At 38.2% G+C, this 25554-nt stretch overlaps 2 protein-coding genes across 2 annotated transcripts; one reads left to right on the top strand and one right to left on the bottom strand.

Moving 5' to 3' along the window:
- The first annotated feature begins 116 nt into the window (after positions 1–116).
- Positions 117–13269, top strand: pch2 (pachytene checkpoint 2 protein). Its single transcript, XM_019043288.2, has 8 exons — positions 117–407; positions 1865–2033; positions 3427–3633; positions 4247–4474; positions 4940–5133; positions 7126–7279; positions 8564–8703; positions 10696–13269. The coding sequence occupies exons 1-8, from the start codon at positions 364–366 to the stop codon at positions 10865–10867; spliced, it is 1308 nt and encodes a 435-aa protein (XP_018898833.2). The 5' UTR covers positions 117–363; the 3' UTR covers positions 10868–13269.
- Positions 13270–13742: 473 nt separating this feature from the next.
- On the bottom strand, positions 13743–25107 carry LOC109031645 (uncharacterized). The gene is made up of 5 exons (XM_019043289.2): positions 24904–25107; positions 21507–22063; positions 19930–20089; positions 17689–17841; positions 13743–13958 (listed from the first exon to the last, which is right to left on the bottom strand). The coding sequence occupies exons 2-5, from the start codon at positions 22054–22056 to the stop codon at positions 13877–13879; spliced, it is 945 nt and encodes a 314-aa protein (XP_018898834.2). The 5' UTR covers positions 22057–22063; positions 24904–25107; the 3' UTR covers positions 13743–13876.
- Between the last annotated feature and the right edge of the window lie 447 nt (positions 25108–25554).

A 25554-nucleotide genomic window follows, 5' to 3' on the forward strand; every position in this document is an offset into this window, starting at 1 on the left:
CTCCTACAGCTCCCCGTATGAGTTCCCTTCAGTTTGAAATTAGCGGGCATCCGTTGGTTGGTCGTGATGAGCGGGAACGCGCGCCAAATTTACCGACCGTCCACTCTTGTTCTTGTTATCAGTACTTAGTACTAGTATTAGTATTCGGTGAATGATTCAGTAGATTCAGTAATCAGTATTCAGTAAAGAGTAAATACCCGGTAAACATAAAAGTTTCAGTAACTTTTAATGATTAAACTAAACGAAGCAGCGAATCCTGGCGATAGCATCGGTGGAATCAGTAGTTGTAGCGCTGTTCAATAAAGTTCAGAACTAGCTATTACAGTATTTAGTTTCGAATTTCACCCAGCGTTAAATCAAAGCATGGAAACAAATGTTCATATCGAGGTGCTGAGACAGGAGAAAAGGTAAATGAAGTTTCTTTCACCATGCAAAGTTTAAATTTCAACCTCAACTCCTTTCATTCTATTCAACCGATAATTTTTCTCCTGGATGAAAAGTGGAAAGCGACAAATCTAATGAATCTCTGCCATGCCACAAACCAGGAGAGCCGCAACACAAACACATCTGGGACTTATTCCCTGAAGGAACTCTCATCTATAAAAATGCCTGTCATCAAAGATAGATGAATTGAGGTAAAGGCACGGCTCAGCGGAAGTTTTCTCATATTCATCAGAGAGATAATCTTGTTTCAGGGTTGGCTTATCGATGTCCAAGTCCGCAATCACATATCTCCGTGAAAGAAAATCTCCGCCTCCATTTTATTTTTTTAAAGGAGAATAAATTGACATCATTTCTTGAAGTTTATGCAGGATTTTCTTCACACCGAAGAAAAATCACGGCAGTTCTGAAGACTTGCAGATGAGTAGTTTTCCGTTCAAAACATAACGTATGACAAGATGTCACAAACCGAATCATGTGTTTGCCGACCTACACTGTCGCTATGTCTCACTTGAAATGTGTACCCTCAGCTTCCATCACTATCAAAAGCTGGACAATATTGTTTGTCGATTAGGTTGCAGGCTAAGCTATCTCCACCCCTCATTAAATCCATGTCAAATAAGCTTAAGTACGCACAGATAGACTTCAACAGAAGATCGACTGAGATCAATTTAGAATTGATGGTAAATTCGAGATCAAGATGACAGATCTTCTGTCACAGTCTAAAGGTAACTGGCATAGACCTAATCAACTACCTCGCAGGGATTTTCCTCTGGTATGCCCACCTGCCTGTCTAGCTCTAAAGTAACTACAACTCCTCTGTTCAAAACTACTAATAGGATGATTGAGTTTTATTAACATCTTAAATAGTATACTTAGTACTTAATTTTTGTCATAATACTCATCCGGTGAGATTTTTCTTCCCCAAAATCTCTATTTTTCGGGAGACCCAGAGACATAAGCATTCTTCTGATTGGTCATGTATGATGGTTTAAATGCTTGAGTCTCTAATTCTCTCTTTGATTTTTCTTGAAGACAATCTCTCTCAAGTACTAGGATGACAACCACACATTTAGCATCATTATTTTTTTGTGGATATCCCAACATTACTTAACAACAGTCAAGATATCAATGGACGAAAGTGTGAAACCACTCTCTCCATTGAGATGATTCAAAATTTCCTCTCCTATTTATTCTCCTCAAAGAAACCAGCCAACCATAGAGCTTGAATTTTACACATTCTACTCACAGAAAGGAAATATCAAGGAGGTTTTCAAGAAATTACCTTCACTAGTTTTCTGAAGAAAAAATAAAGTATGACAGGACATAGTTCTACACTTTGTTCATTGATAGATGAGTTTGAATCTTAGAGCTCAACTACCTAGGTACTTTTTAACTTTTGATTAATTTCTTAAATTTTCAGTACTTTACCAGAAGGAGAACTGAAAGCCTTGGTCATTCAAGAATTGAAGAATGCTGGCGGAATCGTACCATCTTCTATCATCACGTTTTTCAAGAATGAAACTCTAAAAAATCATGTGGAGGAGATACGAGTTTGTGAAGTCTTCAACTCTAACATCGAAAATGAAGAGGTCTCTCCTGAAAATTTCAATTTTACCCAAAATTTTAACTTTAGTTCAAAAATCATGATGGGATACAAATTTAAGTTAATAGTCAAGTATCACCCGGTCATATTCTACAGAGAAAAAAAATGATGTGGTAGCAGTTACTGATTTATCTCTATTGTGGATTATGGCGAGTGCCATGTTACCTTTCCCACAAATATTAGCGCTAATATTTACGGTGATTCTGAGTTTTAAAGTTTAGAAGACGAACTGCAAAATCCGTTATTGTAACAATATTCAACAAAAAATGTAATTTTGATCACTCTTTGAGGTTCAAGTTTCGAGCATGAACTGCAAAGTTTTTGAAAAAATTGTCAAAAATGTCTATACCCACTCACATCATCAACCTCTTTCTAAAATGAGCGAAATACAAACACCTCCTTTTTTCTTTAGGGCTATGTTTTTCTAAAGGTCACAAATACGTTTCTATCATCTGAAGGGGGGTATTTGGCATCAATGTCACCTACGTCAAACTTCAACTCAAATTGTGCAATTCATGATTTTTTACCTGAAAAAACTTTTTTTTGCTCTACTAACCTAAATTCAGTTTGGTAACCCTGAAATAAAGAATTTGTAAGTGTCTGAAATTGGATGAATTTCGTTTTCAAGTGGAAACCACTGAACCGAACAAGAGGATACCCTTAGTTCATGAATTGAACAATTATTGGAGAAGCCATGACAAACTGATCTAATCTGCTAAAATTTGTGAGTTTAAATGGGAACTGCTGCCAAAGGATGTCACTCGGCGGTGCATTTTCTCACTTTTAAATCTATTTTTAAACTATTTCCCATATCAGAAAATAATTATAAAAAATACTACGAAATCAGCTCTTTAAGCCCTATCAGATGAAGCAACAAAAAATTTGCATGCAAATTCTCCACCAGGTCCATTTGAAAAGTAGGTATCAATGGCTTTAGTGGGAAACCACGTATCTCCATTGCAGTGTTTCAAAATTTCCGCTCCGTTTCAATTTTTGTCGTAGAAAAATAAGCCAACTTTGCAGCATGAAATTCATAAGAATATGCTGCTGATAGAGAAGAAAAATTAAGGAAGTTTACAAGAAATTAAGTTGACTAGTTTTCAAAGAAATAATAAAGTATGGCAGGACGGTAAACAAGAATACATCAATTTGCACTTTAGCCATCTATATGCAACATTTTAGCTTTTTTTCAGCTAAAACAACCTAATATTCTAGCAAATTGATGTAACTGAGTAACTGAGGGTCACCTCCAAGTGTACACAAAGTGATACAGGAACTGTAAAAATTTACCATATTTAATCTTTATACATAGTTAACACAACTTTTTTCTTCTCTGAGACAGGAAATGTATTTTTAATTTGTGCTTTTTTTCAAAACAGATTTGGGGTCAGTCTCCTCGTCCTTTGGAAGATGTGAACGTACAAATTTATATTTACCGTCTGAACAGTGATGATATGCAAGCAGAGTTAATTACAATGGAAGATGGAACGGAAGTAACCTGCGCTGCCAACCACTGCCTTTTGCCCAACGTAGAGTTTCATATGCTTTGGGAAAGTTTAGTTTATGACACCACTGTCAAACATCAAGTGAGTCGGAACACCCCCCCCCCCCCCAATCCTCTATAAATCTGCATTCTGCTTTAGTTTTATGTAACTTTACAAGCGGTTTCTGAAAATAGAATCTTACTTTTTTTTGTACAAATCTCACAAGTAGTCCATAAAGCAATGAAGAGTCTAGCTAAACATGTTATTTTCCTACAAGCTTTGGCTTGGACCCTTTTCACAAATTAGAGGAAAAGAGAAAAGCAGAGCTTTATCATATCCACTGTTAATCTTTGCATCTATAAAATGTACATTCATTTTAGAAGAACATTCGTTCACGAAAATGCAATTATAGTGAGCAGATTAAAGATAATCTTTTTTTTCTTGTTTTTTAAATGTTTTTAAGTAGTGCCCGAGTTTGAAAAAAGCCAATCCACCTCAAGTGTTATGAAATGCAACTAAGAGGGAGGATAGATTGCATGTCAATAATTTGCACTTCATCCCTAAAATCATGGCTTTCCTCCTAACCAACTCAGATTGTTCTACATGGACAAAAAGTGAACTGTATGTTACCTTCGTCTGATAAGATCTCTAGTTCACTTCATTGACATCACTTGATTCAATTCTTGACTAATGGTAGCTATTTGTCGTTTTTTAGTTACTGAAGTGTGCTGAAACAACCATGCTCTTTTCCCAAAAAGGAGTGAATCCAACAATCATTAATTGGAATAAAGTTGTCCTATTACATGGTCCTCCTGGCTCTGGCAAAACATCCCTGTGTAAGGCGTTGGCCCAAAAATTATCCATTCGTCTGAGTCACATGTACAGGTACGCGGAATTTATGGAGATCAACAGTCACAGCTTATTTTCGAAATATTTCTCCGAGGTAAAGTTGTCTCTTCACTAATTTTTCAATAATTTTCTCTTCAAATGATCATTTTCTTCCAACGATTTCCATGATGTAAAATTCTTTCCTTATAATGGTTACAGAAATCAGGTAGCATGTGTAACCAAGCTGTCCTTGTTTAAATGAGATGAACAAAAATTGACCCGACCTTAGTTTTCTTTAACTTCCGCATGTTTCTACAGAAGGTCCATTTCTAACAAAAATATTTGGTTTCAATTCCTATTTTTCTTTCTTTAAGGAAATTGAACCAACATCTTTGCGTGAAATTTTCTTTAATTAGCGAGAAAAAATCACTGAAGTTTTTAACAAATCTCGTTTAATAGTTTTTCATGTGGAAAATAATGTATGACAGGAAGTCTACAATGCCGTAACCTGAGATATGCACTTCTACCGTTTCATCACTGATTTGCCTTCTATTCCATTAAAATTCCGTTTTTGTTTTAGAGTGGAAAATTGGTAACAGAAATGTTCAACAAGATCAAAGAGCAGTTAGCCTTCAAAGAATCTTTTGTTTGTGTGTTAATCGATGAAGTTGAAAGTTTAGCAAGAGCTCGCGATGCGGTCTTGGCTGGAACGGAACCGTCTGATGCAATTCGAGTTGTTAATGCTCTTCTAACCCAAATTGATATCATGAAAAGGTAATGTATTTTTTCGACAGATAATCTGAAGTTGAAGAGATCTGAGTTGTTGAGAGTTTTCATAGAAAAAAGGATCTCTGTGCATGCTGCTGTGCTGGAGACAAACGCCTTACAAGCATTTGGATATTGCCAAAGAACCCTGCATAGACCTTATGGGAAATGGCTCTCTCTAGAATCTGTTGAAACTTGGATATGTTGCTCAGCTAGTCATTTTGATCAAAAATTCTAATGGGCCGTAAAAGATCCCACGAGCGGTTTTCGAGATATTCGCCGTTTCATGTGCATAAATTGAGGTCTCGCTGGCCGGACCATTATGCGGTGCTTCTTGTGCCCTTCCCTTCCAGCCTACTCTGGCCTCTCTCCGCTTCCCCGCCTCCCACACCCGAGGCTCGGACTCCGACGTTCACGGTGATAAAGACCACTCGGCTCGGCAACGATGAGTGAAGCCTTGTGAGCGTCGGAGTCCGAGCCTCGGGTGTGGGAGGCAGGGAAGCGGAGAGCAACAGGAGTAGGCTGGAAGGGAAGGGCACAAGAAGCACCGCACAATGGTCCGGCCAGCGAAACCTCAATTTACGCACATAAAACGGCGAATATCTCAAAAACCGCTCGCAGGATCTTTTTCGGCCCATTAGAACTTTTGATCAGAATGACTAGCTGAGCAACATATCCAAGTTTCAACAGATTCTAGAGAGAGCCATTTCCCATAAGGTCTGTGCGGGGTTCTTTCCTCTTGGTAAATAATTATTTTTGACAAAAAGTTTTGAATATTTGTCCTTGAAATTTTTAGACATTTTAGATCATTTCATGAAGAAAATTCTATGAAAGATTGGAAGACAAATATGCATTTTCAAATTTTCCCCGAATTTGTGATTTATCCAAGAAAATTTGGCAATATCTGCGGTTATGCGGCTAGGCTGACGCGGTTTTTTTTCCTTAAAAAGGCTATGTGTGGCCAAAGAGCCTCTCAAAATTTGGCCCCTTTTTAGGTATTCGATTCGACCATCAGACCGAGGTTTAAATGGAAGCTTATTATAACAGAAAACTCAAGAAAAATGTTAGGATGAGTATAGGAACCGTTTTTTAGCTACATGGTGGCAAAGGGGTCAAAATCTGGCCTAATTTTTTGCTGTTTTTTTGTTGAATTGATGAGTCTACAGGGTTCTTACCGTTGTTTTCGCATGATAAGCACATTGATTCCTATGAATTTTTACACGTAAAATCGATTTTTAACATTGCCGAATTGATACACTGATCGGTCAAATCAATTTTTAGCAATATTTTATGGAAAATCGATGATTTTTTGGTATTGAACTCGTTTGATTTCGATGTATGGATGAATAAATGCACCTAACATAACTGTAGCACACCGAAACCTACATACTTTGACTGGTAGAATTGATTTCTAACGCTAACGATTTGATTTATTGATTGATTGTATCAAATTTTTGCAATTATTCGCGGAAATTCAATGACTTTTCAGGATTAAAATTTGTTTTTTTCCATCCGAGATTAGAAGAAGGTATCCACCTTGATTGAAGAATATTGACCCTTACGTATTTTTACACGTTTCGTAGTATTACAACTTGAAAACAGTTCTTATACTCATCTCAAAATTTTTTCCTGAGTTTTCTGTTATTATAAGCCTCTACTTAAACCTCGGTCCGATGATCGAATCAAATATCTAAAAAAGGGCCAAAATCAGCCCCATTTTTGGGCGGCTCTTTTTAGGAAAACATGTTTTGTCAAGTCGGGCCAGAAAATCAGAGTTGGAGTTTCCGTCTGAGAGCACCCTCCAAGAAAGAATAAATCGCAAGGCGTTTTCTGTGCACTAAAAGTCACAAAGTCACTTTATAAGACAATAATTTTGAGCCAAAATTCTCAATCTTTTGTAACTGAAATAATAACTGGTATAATGTTGTAGTTAGTCCAAAGAGTTACTCACATAAAATAATTCCTGTTAAGATCTAATGTTTCCTCTTTTTCCACTTTCAGGTATCCAAATGTCTTAATATTGACCACCTCCAACCTGTCAAACTCAATTGATCTAGCTTTTGTAGATCGAGCTGATTTGAAAATCTATATTGGACCACCTGAAGTCTCCGCTATTTACAAAATTTACTCCTCGTGCTTGGATGAACTCATCAGAGTAAGTAACACTGTGTGTTCTCATGACCTGATTGTATGACTGTAGTAGGTAGCTGTTATATCGTAGGAACAGATGTTCAAAGAATCCAAATTACAAAAGAAAAAACAATTTTTTGAACCTCAAGGGAAGGAGAAACTACTTTGCTTGTTGACACATTCTACCATCTTTCACAATGTATTTATCCAAAACGAAAAGTCAAATTTGTTTGGATCTATACATATTTATTCATCACATTTATTACATTGTAAAATCATTTGTAAGTTGTAAGAAAGAATTTTCGAGTCACTGTTGTGGATTGCTTTTCTTTTTTAAGAGCTTGCCAAATTCTGTAAACTCTTTTGAACTTCAATTCTACTTTTTAGTCATAGTTATCCACTGCCATCTACTTTCCAAGACATAAATCGTCGCTCTCTGTGTTGAGGGCGTATCTCAATTTCCACGTGAACCCTGCTCTCCGTATAACTCTATCCCTTCTGGGGCTCATGTGAAAATAGAGGTATGCCCTCGTCTAGAGGAGCAACAAAATGTGCTGAATGGGGCTGTTGCCTAATTGTTTCGAAATTCTTCTTGGAAAACGCATGAAAAATGAGAATGTCTGCATTTTTCCATTTTTCATTCTATCAAATTTTGCCGAGAGAAAGTCTCTCATACCTAGTCGCCAAAAATATGGCCCTCTTTCAAATGCAAAAACATGGCACAAATGGATTTTGTGATCTTGCAAGAAAAATTGGCTGCCGTTCATCATTCCACTTTTGTTTATTTATTCACTTGTAGGCCACAATTGTAACAAGAGGCTTCATGAGTATGTCTAGATTATTATTGCTGTTTGAAGTGAATGTTAGTATCATTTCCTTTTTAATGAAATCATTTCTTCTTGATTTTAATTGTTCAGCAGTCATGTTGCATTGGATTTAAGGTGACTGAAACCATAGGTTATCACTTCATCTATGTTATAAGCTCCAGGCCGATGTGAAATGTTCCTCTGATATATTCAACTATAAGTCCCGTTTCTGAACCAAAAAAGCTGTTTTAAACGTTTTAAAGCGTGGAAACACATCTCATCTGAGACTTCATATCAGAAACATCTCTTTCTAAGACAGTCTCTGGATCTTGCAATAGCCTTACTACCATGAAAAGTCACAAATTATTCTCATATGTGTTCATTTGTAAATACTAGAAACATTTTCAGAATTTTTTATGTACTGATGTCTATTTATGCTTAACCGGAACTTGTCAATTTACCTGCATCATCTGCGACATTCATAAAATTTCTTTTCATTCCAGGTGAAAGTGATAGACTGTCAAGAAAAATCAAAACCTCACTGGCATACTTATACAGATGCCATTAAAATGCTGGATGGAAAGACAGAAGATGAAATCAGTGAATGTTTGAGAAACAGCAAGCATTTGCTGGAAGTATCAAAGTAAATATTTCCTTTATTTTTTCTTTCATTCTGTGCTCTTGGTAAGGCCATGATCAAAATGAGAGTCAAATAGACTGAAATAGTGGATACAACCAAACCCTGATCCGAAAGCCCTCATAATTCGAACATCACATTCTCTGGCCTAATGGAATTGTCAGAGGTGCAGACAAAATTTTGTTTCCTAACTCATCAGGGATCCTAGACACCGATTTCTTAACCCTCCCTCTTTTTGAAAAAAAAGTAAAAAAAAAAATAAGTATGTGCGGAACAAATATGGACCTATTTTTCTTTGTGGTTGAACTTTTTAAAGTAGAAAAAGTACACTCAGAGCAAAAATCGACCATTTTTTCCCAGTGATAAAATTTCAATAAGGGTATAATTATGCACTGATCGAGTAACTCTTCTGATTACGCCTACCCAATGTGACCCAGGATCCAGAATCCTGCAATCCTACCTATTTTGCATGCCTGGGAGTTGTTGCGTGCAGTTGATATTTCTAATTTATTTGAGTAACTTAATGTATAATTTCGGAGGGTATTTGATGATGCCGCTGATTTTCTGTAAATTTAACGTTTGGGCTCATGAAAACTTGCCAAGTTGGGACTATGATGAAGAAGTTAGCTTTTGCTAACAGTTTCTGCATCAGTGTTCTGCCTTCCCCTTGTGTCATGCTCCTAATGTGCCTAAAAATCGGGCTGTGGTGCCTTTTAATTGGGGGGGGGGGGGGGGAAGCTACTGTGGTACTTAGAAAATTAGACACAGCCTGTTGATTTTTTCTATCTTGTAATCATGCAGCATCAGTAGCGCTCTCAAAGCATTTTTCCTAGCGCCACAGCAAATTTTATTTGCCATGATGCTTATGCACAAAGTTAATTTTGCTCTAAAAAAATTGTAGATTGTTCCAAAAACTAGGCTATCAGGCCAAGGCAGCTCCTAAAAATATAGGGGAAGCAGATTACTGTAGCGTAGACAATCATACTTTTAGTCTTTACGGATTGACGACCACAACATGTGGAAAAGTTTTATACAGTATTCATGACTAAGCTCTGAAGATGCCTGAAGGGGCAAAATGCATCAACCAGTATAAAATGAAAGTAAACACCTTCGGCATATTTATAATCTTTTTTAGTAACAATCATACTGTCGTTACTGAGATAGATCTGAATACATCAGCATGTTTGCCATGCTGTGGGGCGACTCCCGGATTTCATAGCAAACCTGCAACATATTATATTTGGCCCTAACTCTGTGAAAGTTTCACTGAATACAGAGGTGAATTATCTTGTATGAGCTGGCTATCTCTCCAAGCTCAGACCCATCTCTAAGAGTTTTTTTCAGTTTTGTTTAACTTCATCAGTATTTATTGATTTAGTAATAGGTAAATCCTTTTCTCTTGATTTTACTGTCAACTTTCTCTCTTTTTAGAAAAACAATGGCAATTCAAGGCTTATCCCTATCATCAGGTTTTAAAATAAAAAATTAGAATAAAAACGTAATTTCCATTTCTTGATACAATCACAGTAATTTTCTGTGCTTAGACGCGTTCCTACCAATTCTTATCGACCCAGTCATCAGTAGGAACTTGTCCATGCACGGAAGATTACCGCGCTCATACAGGAAAGTGGTAAGTATGTTTCTATTTTAATTTTTTATTCTAAAACCTGACGATGAGCTCAAGTCCAAAATTACTGTAGTCTCTAAAGAGACAAGAAGTCTACAGGAAAATTGGTGAGAAAAAATTGTACCCCTTACTGAAGTAAGAGGGTTTTTTTCAGCTCATGCATTGTCTAAAAAAACCATTCATTGTGTTTCCTAAAATTTTGCATAGAATTAGATGGACAGATCAAAAATCTCTACTGAATGCAACAACTCAATTCTCTGTCGTTTCACTTAAATTGATTGACAGCACATTAGCATATTTCATTCCCAATTTTTCAGTCTTGTCTAATTTTCTACTTTCTCTCAATGGTTTATCTGTTTATTTGTTCACAGATCTAGTGTTGGGTTGAGCGGACGCACTCTTCGAAAAGTTCCTTTCTTAACTCATGTCAAATTTATCGGATCTCATATTGTCACTATTGAACAGTTCTTAAACGCAATGCTCAAAACTGTAGAGGAATGTAAAGAAGAAATCAATTGCTTCGTTAAAAAAGAATCATGTTAATAGTGCACCTGCATCGTTTGATTTTCAAAAGTTTTCATCAGCTGTCATTCTTATAGAAATACAGTACTTTCTCTTCATGACACCGCTTGTTATGACGAAAATTTCTCAAAAACGAAAAATGGTTGAGCCCGTTGCTGATTGATTATTGAAAGAGGTATGGTAACACCTTTTTTTAAAATACTATTATCCAAAATAGCATTCTAATTCTATTTGCTGAAAGATATATCAACCCTAGGTATAGAATTTTAAAACATCCTCGTGATTACTTAAATTTGAAAGGAGGAGGATTCCCAAAATTCATCAGTTAGTTTTGGATTGAAAAATAAAAATCAGGAATTATTTGAAACTTCAACTGTTAGGTCAAATGTTTGGTGTCAACTGTCACCTTACCCTCCATATACCCAACATACAAGGTACTTTATTTTGATGTTTGAAGGATTTAAAATGCTGCTGACAAACTATTTGGAAATCAAACATTTTAAGAGAAGGCCTCCAACATTTATAGAGTACCAGACAACATATGAAATTAAGAAGCATGATTTATGTTTTCTCATCAAAATTTTACGTAAAAATAAGTATGTCAGAACAACAAAAATTACTGAAAGTATCGCCTAACCAAGATATTGATGTTGTTGAGTTCTAACTTCCCACTTGTAAAAAAACCATTATCTACTTGAGTTGAATCGCACACTGAACATTACCTTGACAGTCCATGCAGAGTGAAAATATGATAACTTCAATCTCGGAGCTATGGCCTAGCTGTTAAACGTTGTTTACTATTTGAACAACGTAGGTTGGGGTTTTTATCCCAACCTATGTTGAGGAGCCTATGTCGGCTTATTGAGAAGCCTGGCACAACTATGGTAGCGTGTTGTTTGATTCATGTTGACTCTAGTTGTTCTTGTGAGTGGGAAATTCAAATGTTTCGTTATTAATATGATTAAAAGCATTACATCTCAGTCAGGACTTAATTTCAGGAATTTCTGCTGCGCGAATCATGTTTTACAAGAAATTTTGAAGAGGAAGCATTTCAGAATGATGAAATTTGTACCTTGTCCAGTGGTTCATTAAAAATCATGAACATTAGAAATAGGGTCAGAAGCTGATCAAATTGTTCACAAAACGATAGAAATTACTATTTCAACGGGCATCTCATCAGCCGTAGATCTCTTTCATTTAAGAACTATCAACGCCTAATATTTTTTCAATAAGCTTGTATCATAGTTTTTATTTTAAGTTTATTTTTTTGAAATCAGTTGGTCCCAAGTTTGGCGGACTTAAAATTGTATATTCTTATAGATTTTAAAAGATGAGCTTATCAGTTAGTTTGAAAATCACTGTGATAATAGTTTATGACTTGCTGCAATTTTCATCTTTCGAACTCTTATTAGTGTGTGCAAGCTTAGAGAATTCACCTAGTGTTTAAGATGTATTTGTGTCATCAATGTGATTGTGTATTCTATTTTACTAGGAGTTTTTAATTTTTACAGAGGTCTGTGATTTCAATTTTTTTTTAAATTTTAAGTATGATTGTGTGCAAATGTTTTTGAGTTGAGTGGTGATGTCTATCATTATGTTGGTGTCCATTTTAGCTCCTTTTCAGTACAATAGATGTCCCTCGGAATCTTCCAATTCATGCATTTCAGCAACCTCTGATGGCGCCCCCCCCCCCCCCTTCCCCAGTGGGCTACTCTTCTCCATTATGAAATGGGTTTGATTTTTCATGTATAATTATCAAAGTTTGTTCTTTCCTTTCAAGATTTTCAATCATGTTCAAACTTTGAAAGTTATCATTTTTAGTTCTTCCATGTGTGAATTTGAAGTTTGATAAAATATAAAATGAGTGAAGCATATTTGAAGGATGCAGTCGTGCATTTCTATTAGAGTTGAAGTTTATTAATTGCTCAGTGCCTCCTGTTTATTTTCTTACGTAAGTATTATGTTATCAATCAGGAACTCCTCATGGTTTCAAAATTAAATAGCCTGTTATGCTTTCCCTTTTTTAGCTGCAATAATGAGTAAAGTTCAAAATAATGTTTCATGATTTATCACCTTTTATGACTCCGTAATGGCTGCTGTAATATTATTTTTTTCTGAAAAACTTAACCTCTCAGAAGAAAACGAATGAATAAATTATAATTCTTATAACTGATTTTATGATATCCAAAATGTTTTAAAAAAATAGAATGTAAGTCATATGACCAACAAACCATGTAAATTATACAATTTTAGCTATCATTATGCCATGAGAAACAAATAATAGACATTTCCTAGAAGAAGAAAGAGAAGAAATCGAAAATTGTTTATTTATGATGTTCATTTTTGTCTCAGTTAACAAAAGCTCTTGCCTGATAGAAAAAATTGTTAATCACAATTATAATAAAACAATCAAATTGATGCTATTACTGAACAAGTCATTATTTAAAAGAACCCTCACACCACCAGTCTTGAAATCCTACAGCTCTACCAACAACAAGCTGGACGATTGCTTGTCCTATTTTGAGTTTTGGAGTTCTTCTATAATCGAGCACAAAAACTCCTACGTCTAGCACCGATTTTTTGCTTTCCATTCAAGCCAAAATTATTACCTTCATACTCATGTATGGTATAAGACAAGTCAAATTCTAATAACCATAACCAAAGAATTGGAATCAAACCGTACACACTTGCACTGTAATTTTCAACGAGAATTATTCAGTGACCTTTTTTTTGAAATCTATATTCTTAGTCACTCTTCGTTTGATTTAATTTTTAATTTTGTATTGTAAAAGGGTTAAAATCGTTGATGATTTTCTGACTCATATCTCATGCAATTATAGTGAAAGATGTCAAAAAAGCACGCAAGGTATATATCAATTTTCAGAAAGCACCACTGTTACTCAATGTTCATCATGATATATTATTATACAAAATTCACCAATCAGTCAATTTCGTAACCCTTGACAAGGAAGAGGAAAGACATTTTGCAATTCAAGTCGTGCATTTGAATTGACAGACAAAGTTGGAGTATCACCACAGAAATTCTTTATTTTCAAACCATTGCCATATTTTCTCATGACTACTGTCAAGCTTGAATTGAACGCACTTTCCTCTGAAACAAAAATTTAAAAAAGTTAGTTACCATCTGCAAGGCTCATATTTAAATGTAAATATAGGTAATGGAGATACGTCCGCATCTATCAATGTCCAACCAAAAACCTAGATTCAGTACCTACACCAATTCATCACTGAGTATGTAATATCTTTAACATCCTTTAGTATGGTAACTCATGACATCAATATGCATGATCCTCCTGGATTCTTAATATTGCTGCTCCTACTTCACAATACAGTTCACATTTTAATGATGCTTCAGGCACTATGGACTTTTACTAATATAACAACACTAAAGATCCTCTTAAGCCTCAGTAATTTCGGTGTGCAAGCTTTCAGCTTTGTTAATTCAGCAGTGCATTTTTCCATGATTTTGAGTCCCAAATAAGAGGCTTTAAACTCTAAAAGTTCTAAATATGTACTCATCATCCAAGCACCAGCTCTTCGCATCTTTCTTACCTGTACATTTTATGAATTTGTGTAGCAATCACTGCAAGACCATAAAGTCTATCTACATAAGCCAGAGTATTAAGAGATTATTGAGTTATCGGTTGAGATCTTCCTGCATTTGCATTCTAACCTTATGAATTTATTCCTACTTAATTTAAAAAGATAATAATAGATTCATTGGACAATAAGTGTCAATTCCTGCATGTATATGGGATGTAAATACCATAACCAGCTGTGATATGACTGGCATGATCATGAGGGGAAAAAATAACTAAACAACCTACATTTGATCGATAACCAACACCTTTGGCTCGTCTGAACTCCTCACGCGGAAAAGTTACCATTGATATACATCGACTCATTCTGTTCATCAGATGTTTGCTAAAAGAGTGAATATTGTATGACATTCTTAACATTCTTGTAGATATATTACTCTTCATGAAACACATTATTTTAATTCAATCAAGAAATCTACGGCGAATGAATCAAAGAAAGACTAACCGTTAGCTTTGTTTTTTTATACCGGATATGAACGAACTAAACCGCATGTGCTTGATCGTGACGGTTGCTGCGCATGCGCCTTGACTACTACGCTATTCATGAATGAACCGTTCAAAACAAATCGGACCAATGAGAGACCAAGAATTCGTCAACTTACGCATTGTAGTACTATGCGTGGTATTTTGTAGTAAGTGTTGCCAGATCGAAGGAGCAATATAACGGCAAAAGCTTTCTATAGGTCTAGGCCATGAAACATATTAATATACCCGAAATTTCAGTAGGAATTTCATAAGTTCTCATCTTATACGTGCATCTTTTAGCACGAAAATGAACTAAAACCCTCACAAATCTATTCCTGAAGGCACTGAAGAACATTTTCCATAGAAATCTGAAAATTCCGTCCACGCGACGAAAATAGCTTAGCTGTATACAATATACATTTAGCTTCTGTAGGCTGATGTTCTTATCCTCGCGCACGGTTATATTTAGATCGGAAAACCTAACAAGTCAAAAAATCAACCCCCCTCCACCCCCTCCCTGGTAAAAATCGGCGATAAGAGCTGCGTTTCAAAATACCGCAGGACTTCTTATAGCCGGCTAAAGAAGGCTACAGAAAATCATAGGTATAGCTAGGGCTGTAGAATGCGGAGAAAATCATACGGCCGGGCTGTATACGAAGCGATAAAAAATTATGCAGTCGGGCTATAATTCCTATCGCCGGGCTTTACACTTTATCGCCTGGCTGTTGCTTTTTCGCCATCGATTATAAAAGGCTATAAGAAATTGTGTAGAAATTCGTGTGCTTTGGAAATCATTAAGTTTGATACGGAACAACCTTGATATTTACAAAACACACATTATATTTTCCTCTAAAACATATTTTTTTTTCATCAACTAAAAAGAGAATAATCCATGCAGGATGTGCAAACTTTTTAAAATCATGAGTTGAATAACGCTGACTCCGCCAGATTAAATATTAGAGCCTAACACAAAGCGGAGCGGCGACGCACTGGCGCCTACAAACCTAACAGGGATACTTCACGCATTGCGCAACGCGTGAAGTATCCCTGTTAGGTTTGTAGGCGCCAATGCGCGTTTCGCGCTGGCTGCCCGCCTGCCGCGCCGCAGTGTGCCACGGCGCTTGAAGCAACTATTTCACACCAGAGGTATTGCACAGTATCATACGAAACTGAAGGCTCTCTAATATATTAGGACTGGCAGGCATCCATCAAAAGTACGGAGCTTCCCTGGCAAAATAAATGAAGATACTACGGCCCAAAAAGAGAGCAGTAGTCCAAAAAGTCACTAGCATCCGTAATTGCGTTTAGTATACACTTTATCGCCTGGCTGTTGCTTAATCGCCATCGGCTATAAAAGGCTATAGGAAATTGTGTTGCCGGCTATAGAAGCTATTGGAAATCTTACAGCCGGCTGCAGGTCTATGGTATTTTGGAACACAGATTTTACCACCAATTTTTACCAGGGCCTCCTTTTCTACGGAGGCCTTTTCTTTGAGGGAACTCCAATTGTCTATGGAGGGAGAGAGATTACGCAATAATAGAAAATCGAATGCATTTTTTACGACAAAAATCACCACTTTGTTCGGTCGCTCCATACTAAAACCTGGCACGTTCAATATTTATTTCGCTCATTGACGAATCAAGCGGAATTTTCAAAATAAGTACCTAATGACTCATTCCATACATTCTCAGGAACATTAAATGACCTTCCCGACGTTGCCTTCAAATATATCCTGAAATAATGTAAAAGGCTCATTGTTAGTGTCATTCAGGGCCGGGTTTAGGGGGTGGCCACATGGGCCGCGGCCCATGGCGGCAAATTTAGGGGGCGGCAAATGTTGTAATTTTTTCAAATGTAGGTATCAAGAAAAAAATCTGATTCAGAAAAAAAATTACAAATGAGAAGAGGCGAAAAAATCTCTCATTTCTTGAGAGTTAAAGTATATTAATTTCTAATTTGTTTCGTCTTTCGGTGATACTACAAGAGATTGCGCCTTTCATTGGTCTAGTTGAGAGAGAAACCAAGCACGCAACTTGGCCTGGAGCGGCGCGGCGCCGCAGAGAGCAATGATGACGAGAACTTGAGATGGAAAGGAGAAGCGGAAGCCCTATCGGCGGACCGGTCAACGTGAAACACATATTAGCGCCTACAAGACTCCATGAATACTTCACGCATTGCGTCAAACGTAGTGCGGTCAGCAGCGGTTGGCTTGAAACTCATAGTGCCTACAAGACTGCATGAATACTTCACGCATTGCGCCAAACACATTGCGGTTGGCGCGGTGGCGGAAATTAAATTCATTAGACCACATTCATGTTTATTCTTATTCATAATTTTTTCGTTCTTTTCTTATAAATGAAAGGCGTCGTCCACGCAGAGATAGGTCTACGGAACTTAATTTTCGCGCTAAGTTCCGTGAACTTTTGCTAATGTTGACAGGGCTGTTACAAAAAATTTGCCCGACGCGAGTAAACGCGTCTTATGTAGGTACGGTACCCCTCCTCCACCGGCACGTTCACTTGATGGTTTGTATGGATGTTTCAAAACGAATGAGAAAGGGCGGCAAAATACAGGCGGCCCATGGGCGGTATTTCAGGACATTTTAACTTTTAAGAAGCCTGTGGGGGAGAGTCTGAAAGACAAGCAGCGGACAAAGGAAGAGGAAGGTGTCAAAAATTCGGGAAAAATGGGTAAAGTAATTTATAGACGGCCCTTTCGTATCTGTGAGGAATTATAGAATCCTGAGAAACACTTACCTATTATATGCGTTACAACCTATCACTGGATGTTCTTTTTTAAAACAGGGTGGTTTCAGAATGTTGAAGTACTCAAATCCTGTACTTAAAGCTATTGCTGAATGTACACTTTTTAAGCACTGGTAAAATTGTACATCGCAGTCACAGTGCAATCTGGAACAAAAATGCACACGTTATTGCGGACTCTTTCAGAACTATCCTTTTGCTGAGCTCAAAACGCACTTCCAATATGACCTGCAAATATCAGATGAACTGGATTATTGAAAAGCTGTGGAAGTCCAATTGGATTAGGACAATTTTGGGAGATAGTGAGATTAACTTGTTCACATCCATTGTAGGATAAGATGAAACAGAATGCGTGGGATTAAAAGGCAGGAATTTGTTACCGATGCTCTTGACCATTCCGTGAACTGGGCAGTCAGTCCGCGGACTGGCCGGCCGAAAGCCTGAAAATTATGCCAAGAGGGCCGGCCGTTAATTTTAAAAGGAATCCATAAGCTAATCAATGTCACCCATTGACCGACCTCAGCAGAATTATTCGCGAGATTTTGAACGAATTTTAAAAGTACTTATCAAAACAATTTATAGGTTTTTTACGTAAATTTTACAACTTTTTTTTTTTATTTTTCTCAACTTTTCATTACAAATTTACGAGTTGAGTAAATCTTCCTTATACTCTTAGTATCTTCAATGCGCGCAATACATCTCGACGGTGATAATGCCAGACCACGTATCTCGGTTGAGGCGACGCAAAATTCCTGTCATACATACTTAATTTTTATCTGGAAAACTACTCATCGTCAATGGGTGAGTTGCGCCGGTCACTGAATCGTGTTTTGATGCTTGATTTTTGTAGATTAGCTAAAAATAATGAAATCCGTCCAAAGGTCGACTTTTTACGCTCAATATTAAACGAGATACATGCGCTTTGAAAAATTCGGTTTATGACGTCATCCACAGAAGTAGTGACACCCTTGGTTTCTTCCACCCTGCTTTCAGCAGTCAGGGAGGTACTCATTTCACTGGTTACTCGACGTATAATTAAGATGAAAGTAAGGTGGAAGAAACCAAGAGTGTCACTACCGCGGTGGATGACGTCATGAACCGAATTTTTCAAAGCGAGATATCTCGGTTAATATTGAACGGGAAAAAAATTGATATTTGGACGGATCTCATTACTTTCAGCTGATCTACAGGAATCAAGAATCAAAACACGATTCTGTGGCCGGCGCAACTGACTCTTTCTTGAAAGCTTCCGTTTGGGTTTTCTTCTCCGTCCGAAGAAAACTCTGGGAAAACTTTAATAAGGAATGATTTTGATTCCGTTCTTTTTCAAAAAAATAAAAAAGGGAGCGGAAATTGTTAAACACCGCAGACGAAATACCTACGTGGTCCCGTAGTTTCACTTTCGACACTCAAAAATTGGAGGCGCTTCCGCTTTACAAAGACTTGACTGATAAAGAGTATAGCGCCTTGATGCAACTAATCGTGTCCCACGGGTGTGCGTGTTGCAGGTCTGAAATTGAAGGCAATTTCGTTTTTCTAATTTCTTCAGGAATGCACGGGATTTGTCGTTACTCATAGCGCCCGAAAATCAGAGTACCTATGTAGAGATTTGTCATCTCAATCCTTTAACTCCAAAAAAAGTGGCACTCTTTGATGGGTCAACAAATTTCAGGCTTTCATGGATTTCCTGATTCGAGGAATATAACGGACGCTGTTTACTCTGGTTCTCCAAAACACTTAAATTTCCCCTCATGTTAAAACAGAAAGAATGTTAAAAGAAATAATAAAAATAATGATTTTTTAAAAATGAAGACGAACCATTAATTATGAGGGAGCGTTTATAATAATAACGTGACGCACTTCTTCGGAATTTAGACTCCCCCTTCGTAAAACAACCTCGGGCCTCCTTTAATATAATTACGTGACACTTGACAGGCTCCCCCCTTTAAGATTCAAAAACTAAGGGAAACTGTTGAGTATAAAGCTGGATAAAATTTAAGGTGGTTTGCAATGTTAGCGTGAAAAATAAAGTCAAAGAAATTAGGATGATATATTTTGGATTTTTGTTTTTTTTACCAATAAAGAAGGTTCGATAACTCTGGCACTGATCCCCTCTTCTCCCGTTCCCGGCTTGTAAAGCATGCCCCGTCAACACCCATAGAACGTTACGTCATTTATGGATGCTCCTTTAAGAGGAAAAAAATAAGTAGTAAGATTGTTTCATTACATACTCACTTGGTGAAAACGCCATCATTCTTAAGTCCATGTTTTTCTGCTCCAGACAAGATGAAATCTGGGCAACTATCATGCTCGCGACAGCATGCATCCGTCTTATAAAACAATCCTAAATCCTCAAAACTCTTCGCCCGATCTCCATCACCGCACCACTGAGTGCCTAAATTAATGAAATTTCGTATTTTAAATTTTTAAACAAATACATAAATACCAGATAAATACCCACTACATCTATTCTCAGTTCAATAAGATTGATTAAAAATCCTTTCAATTTGAAAGTTCAATATACTTTAAGCATCCTAAAGATACTTAATTTATATACGTATTACATATTACATCAATAAAGCAGTTTTTCAACTAAATCCCTTCCAGAGAATTTGAAGTTGCTCTCATCGAGATATCCAGGACATCTTCAAGGAAGGATCCTCTCTTTGTGAAACACGTTTTCGGTCAGAGGCGCCTTCATCATGAAATGATACTCTACGCTTTGCCTTGCAGTTAGTTGAGTTGCCTATTTGACCTGGGCTCAGTTTCGGATCTCATGACTACATATCTCATACCATACCAACATAATCTCATACTAGTTAAAAAGCAATCATAAATCTGTCACTAACCCAGTTTTAATGTTATCACGGCATGTAGTACATTTTCGTCAATATTAATTATGCATTCTCGCCTGTCCAGTGCGGCAAGGAAACCAACTTGGGGTGAAAGTATGAATTATCAGTTTCCTATGATAAACGCCCTCAAATACGTCAAAACGATTCGATCAAAATTTTAAGCCACAATTTGCATTGTTACAGATTGCTATTAGCGTTCATATTAAATCGTTTCCAAAACCGGCAATTAGTGGAGTGGTTTGATTTCATTGTCGGTTTACTCGTACAGTATCTGCAATCTGCATGACGTTGACTCGCAGGCAAGTATTCAAATCAAGCATTTTATCAAATGCTTGGACAAATGTTCAGACATTCTTACTTTGTTCGAAATTCTCATTTTTTTCCTATACTTTTAGACAAAAAGACCTTTTATTCCTGTAGGAAAGGATTCTCTGTGAAAATTTGCAGCATTTCATTGGGGAAAAATTGGCACCTGTCTTGAAATTTACAGTAAGTACATCTATATATATCATGAAAGGCAAAATTTTTACAGTTTTCACAGTTAAAATATATGAGGAGCGTTTGGAGAGATACAAGGAGGGGTTGTAGATTTGATGGTTTCATATTTTCAAAACATTGAAAACTCGAGATCTCTTACGTGAATAACTCACAAAAATTGGTAAAATATCATAATTTGAGCGTATGCCTCGGCATTTCATTGAACGCCTGATTTGAGCATTTGCCTGCGACAGATATATTGACAAAAATATCAGTGGCGTGGCGTGAAAAATCGATTATTGAAATTTCCCCATTTGAAGCTATATTAAAAAATCGATTATTAAGGCGTTCGTTGCTAACACCCTGTTTATCGATTCTTTTCCATAGGTTTAAATGTCAGATCAATCGATATATCGCGAAGCACGCCACGCCACTGAAAAATATTGATAGCGTGAAGAGCTTTATGACGTGAGCACTGACCCGGTTTAATGAGCTTGAAATAGTCCTGGACGCTGGCGACGGCGCCGGTGAAGCTGGACGTGAGGCTCCTCACGGCGGGCATGGAGCTTAGGTACTTGGAGATGCCGCTCGTGTAGTTGAACCCCTTGTTGATCTTTGAGAGGAGGGAGTTGCCTCCCGGGGCCGCGCCCAGGGAGTCCCTGACGGTGAGCTTGGACTGGCTCCCAGCAGACTCCACGTCCGAGGCGTCGGAGGAGTCATCGCTCCGTCGGGGTGACTCACGCTGGAGGCTCCCCAAGAAGGTGCCCAAGCTCTTGGACAGGAGCTTCACGTACTTGCCCATCTCCTTGGAGTAGTAGCCGAAGCCGCGGTGGCTCCGGGTGGAGTTCTCGACGTCGCGCATGCGCGCTTCATCGTTCGCCGTTGTGCGCGTGCGCAGTTCGTCGCCCGGCTCGAGCCGTGAACTTGGATCGCCTACGCGCGACGCAGCCTTGGCGGCGCTTGGCGCTCCCGCCGGGGCGCTTTCCAGAAGGAGAATCCACAGGAGCCAGTATTTTGTCGGTAACCACATCAACAACCTGAAAATTTGAGGAAAATTAGACCTTGACTAATGGAGATGTTGCGTGTGTGAGGAATTTGCGATTTGACTATTGATTCTTATGTAAAAGATCGTGAGAAACACGATGGTGCCACTGGTTTTCTCTGAAGTCAACTCCCGAGCTCAAAAAAAGCTCTCAAGTTGAGGACAAAATGGAGGGGATATCATACGCTATCAGGAGTCAAATCGCAAATTCCTCACACATGCAATAGGTATCTCCATTCTCTTGAAAGGAATGCCTCATGTGAAGGGCTAATAAAACGGACTTAATAGCCTCTTTTGGACTTGGTAGTCCTTAGGAGAGCCTTTGCCAGTATTTATTCGGCAACCATCCAGGAGCTACAGAATCAGAGCATGCAAAGCTGGAGAAATGGGTTTGTGATCAATTAAATTATAAATTACAGCATAGTGTGGTTTTTCAAATGTATTATTTTAAAGAATAAAAATATATTAAAATGATAATTGTAATAGAGATTTTTTCGATAATAATTAAATTCTTGGTAATGTGGATTTTAGAGAACTTATAAGGGAAATCTTGAAACGAATGAAATGACTGTGTATACAGGCACAACATCAGAGACGGTTTTATCCCGATTTGGACTTGAGCGTCTTTAAGAGATTTTTTATGGGAGATGGACCGTTTTGGTAACACTATGGTTGGATTAGATGATAGTGCTTCGAAAAGTGAGGACTTAATGGAGCGCGTTAAGCAGGAAGGGACAAAGTTATAACAGCTATTTTCAAATGTCATCGAAAAATTCATTTATCTACCGGAGAACTGTTGCATTGATTCGTTTAAAAATGTTGTAATAAACAATAAAATGTTGTAATATAAGATGAGAGAGGAAAGTCATTATGCCTTCAATTTTATACATACATATTTTTGGGCAAAATGAGAGACGACGTTTCTCCATTTGCGACGTTGCAGACTTCCTGAGAAATTTTATTTTTTCGTAGGGAATCGGGTCAACATAAAACTTTAATTCTCCATGATTTTTCGTATTCGATAGCAGAAGATTTGGTTCAAAATTTAAAGTCGTAAATTCGGATTGTTTCTCATGGAAGAGATGAAATAAGAACGGAAATTTTGAAACAACGCAATGGAGATACGTGGTTTCGCATTTCAGTCGGTGCATTACGGACATCCATCAAGTTTAAATAGTTTCATCCAGTCCCCGTCACCGCCGACCAACGCGTCTGTCGATCGAATCAACTACAGGTAGTATGAGCAGGGAGTCAAAACGCCTTCAATTTTTTGAACGCAATACGGACATCCGTCGAGGTTGTATAGTTGTATCAAGGCGCCGTAGCAAGCGCGTCCCATTGTTTATCGTTCCAAACGAATATAAGTTGAGAGAGGAAAGTCATAATGCCTTCAATTTTATGCATACATATTTTTGGGCAAAATGAGAGACGACGTTTCTCCATTTGCGACGTTGCAGACTTCCAGAGAACCTTTATTTTTTCGTAGGGAAGCTGGTCAACATAAAACTTAAATTCTCCATGATTTTTCGTATTCGATAGCAGAAGATTTGGTTAAGATAGAAAAATTGAAACAATAATAACTATACCGCTGTGCTCAGGGGCGGACTGGTAGTCGAAAAGTTAGGAGGCGACCTAGATCTGGGGGCCCCTCCTGTCTTTCGGGGGCCCCTCTAAGAAGATCAGGGGGCCCTTCCCCGGAAAATTTTGAAAATTTAACACTTTTTATTTTCAATTTTAAGCATTATCTGAGTTAAATTCTAAAGTACTTGAACTTCAAAATAACCCATTCTCAGGATTCTTCGGTGGCCCCCTTCATCACCTAAGCTTTAGGCGACCTTTCATGTTTCTTAGAAACAAATTTTCAAGGATTTCGGGACCTTTTCGTGACTGAGAAGGATAGAAAAATTACAACATTACGGGAAAAAAAACGATGATCTGAAAAATTTTTGCCGCGGGGGCCCCTTCGGGACATCCGCGGCAAATTGTTAGGAGGGGATCGCCTCCCCGCCCCCATGGCCAGTCCGCCCCTGGCTGTGCTAAGAAAGAGTGCCGTAAGAACATTCGCATGTTGCAGGGCTCCTTCGATAAAATAATCATTTGCGGAGGAAGAATTTTTAATTTATAAAAAATTATGAATATAGTACTTATAGTTTAAGATACGTTAGATTTGTGGACAAAATTCTTTGAAACATCGGAAGAACATTATTCACAAGTTTCTCTGAAAACTATTTTTTAATTAAAGGAAATACGGCAACGTTTGAAGGTTCATACGGAGTGTTTGCTTAGCACGGCAGTAGGTATACTAGAGATCAGAGGAATTAATTTAACTACATTTTGCAATATAGAACCACTATTTCTAGCTCAATTTGGAAACAACACATGTGCCAGTGGGACCCGAAGTTGAGGTCATATGGATCTCTGAAGTTTTTGGATCTCGCATCCGAAAACTTGAGGTCAAGCTGCCGAAGTTCGGGTCAGACATCTGAAGTACTTAGGCATGTACCGGATACCTCAGGTGTCTGACCCGAACTTCGGCAGCCGGAACTCAAGTTTTCGGATGCGAGATCCGGAAACTTCAGAGATCCATATGACCTCGACTTCGGGTCCCACGCATAAAGTTGTTTCACCGTGTGGATCTGCTGAAACAGATTCTTCTCGACCCTAATCCCTGAAAATTCGAAAAACCTGGAGCATAAATGTGCGTAGGTAAATCCCTCGATGTCTACGGACAATAAACATAGTCTAAAGTTGGCTGAAGGTCCTATACACGAAGCCATAAAACCAGTAAAAAAAAAAAAAAAAAAAAAAAAAAAAAAAAAAAAAAAAAAAACTTACCATATCCCAAGCGCCGAGAACCAGCACACTTCACGAGCCAGAGGCGGGACTTTGACACTCGCTCCTCCGAGATGACCACTCGCACTCGCAACTCGCACTCGCAGTTCGCACTCGCGATTCAGGAAAACGGAACGCGCGCGGTCGAGAGGATTCTCGCTCAAGATCAAACTGGCGCTGAAGCCAGCGAAACCGACGATGAGTTAGAAAACAAAAAAAGTGAAGAGCAGTGGCCCTGGCCAAGAGAGCACTTCTAACCTTGACGCGGATAAAACAATAATGGAAACACGGCTAATTTCGGCGTCCCAAGATCAGAAAAGCGCCGCGCCGCGCGCCGTCCGCGGAGTCGCCCCGCGACGCGACGCATCGCCGTCGGTGAGAAGTCATCCGCGGCGGAAAGCGGTTGCACAATCCTCGTGGAGGCTTTCCCTGCCCGCACCCGGCTCCAGCCGTCCTCCCTACCTTGTTGCCGTCGGAAAATTCACCACAAGAGCCTGGCTCTAGTTGCATTTTAGCATAGACAAGGCTTTCCTCCTCAAAGAAGTAATATGCGGGCCTACAGGGGGCGTAGGGCCGCGGGGGGCGTTCGCCCAACCCCCTGTTCGCCCGAAAAAAAAGAGGAGAAAGAGAGCTTGAAGGAACGGAGGGTAGAAG

Source organism: Bemisia tabaci, chromosome 1, assembly GCF_918797505.1.
Source record: "Bemisia tabaci chromosome 1, PGI_BMITA_v3".
NCBI classification, from domain to species: domain Eukaryota; kingdom Metazoa; phylum Arthropoda; class Insecta; order Hemiptera; family Aleyrodidae; genus Bemisia; species Bemisia tabaci.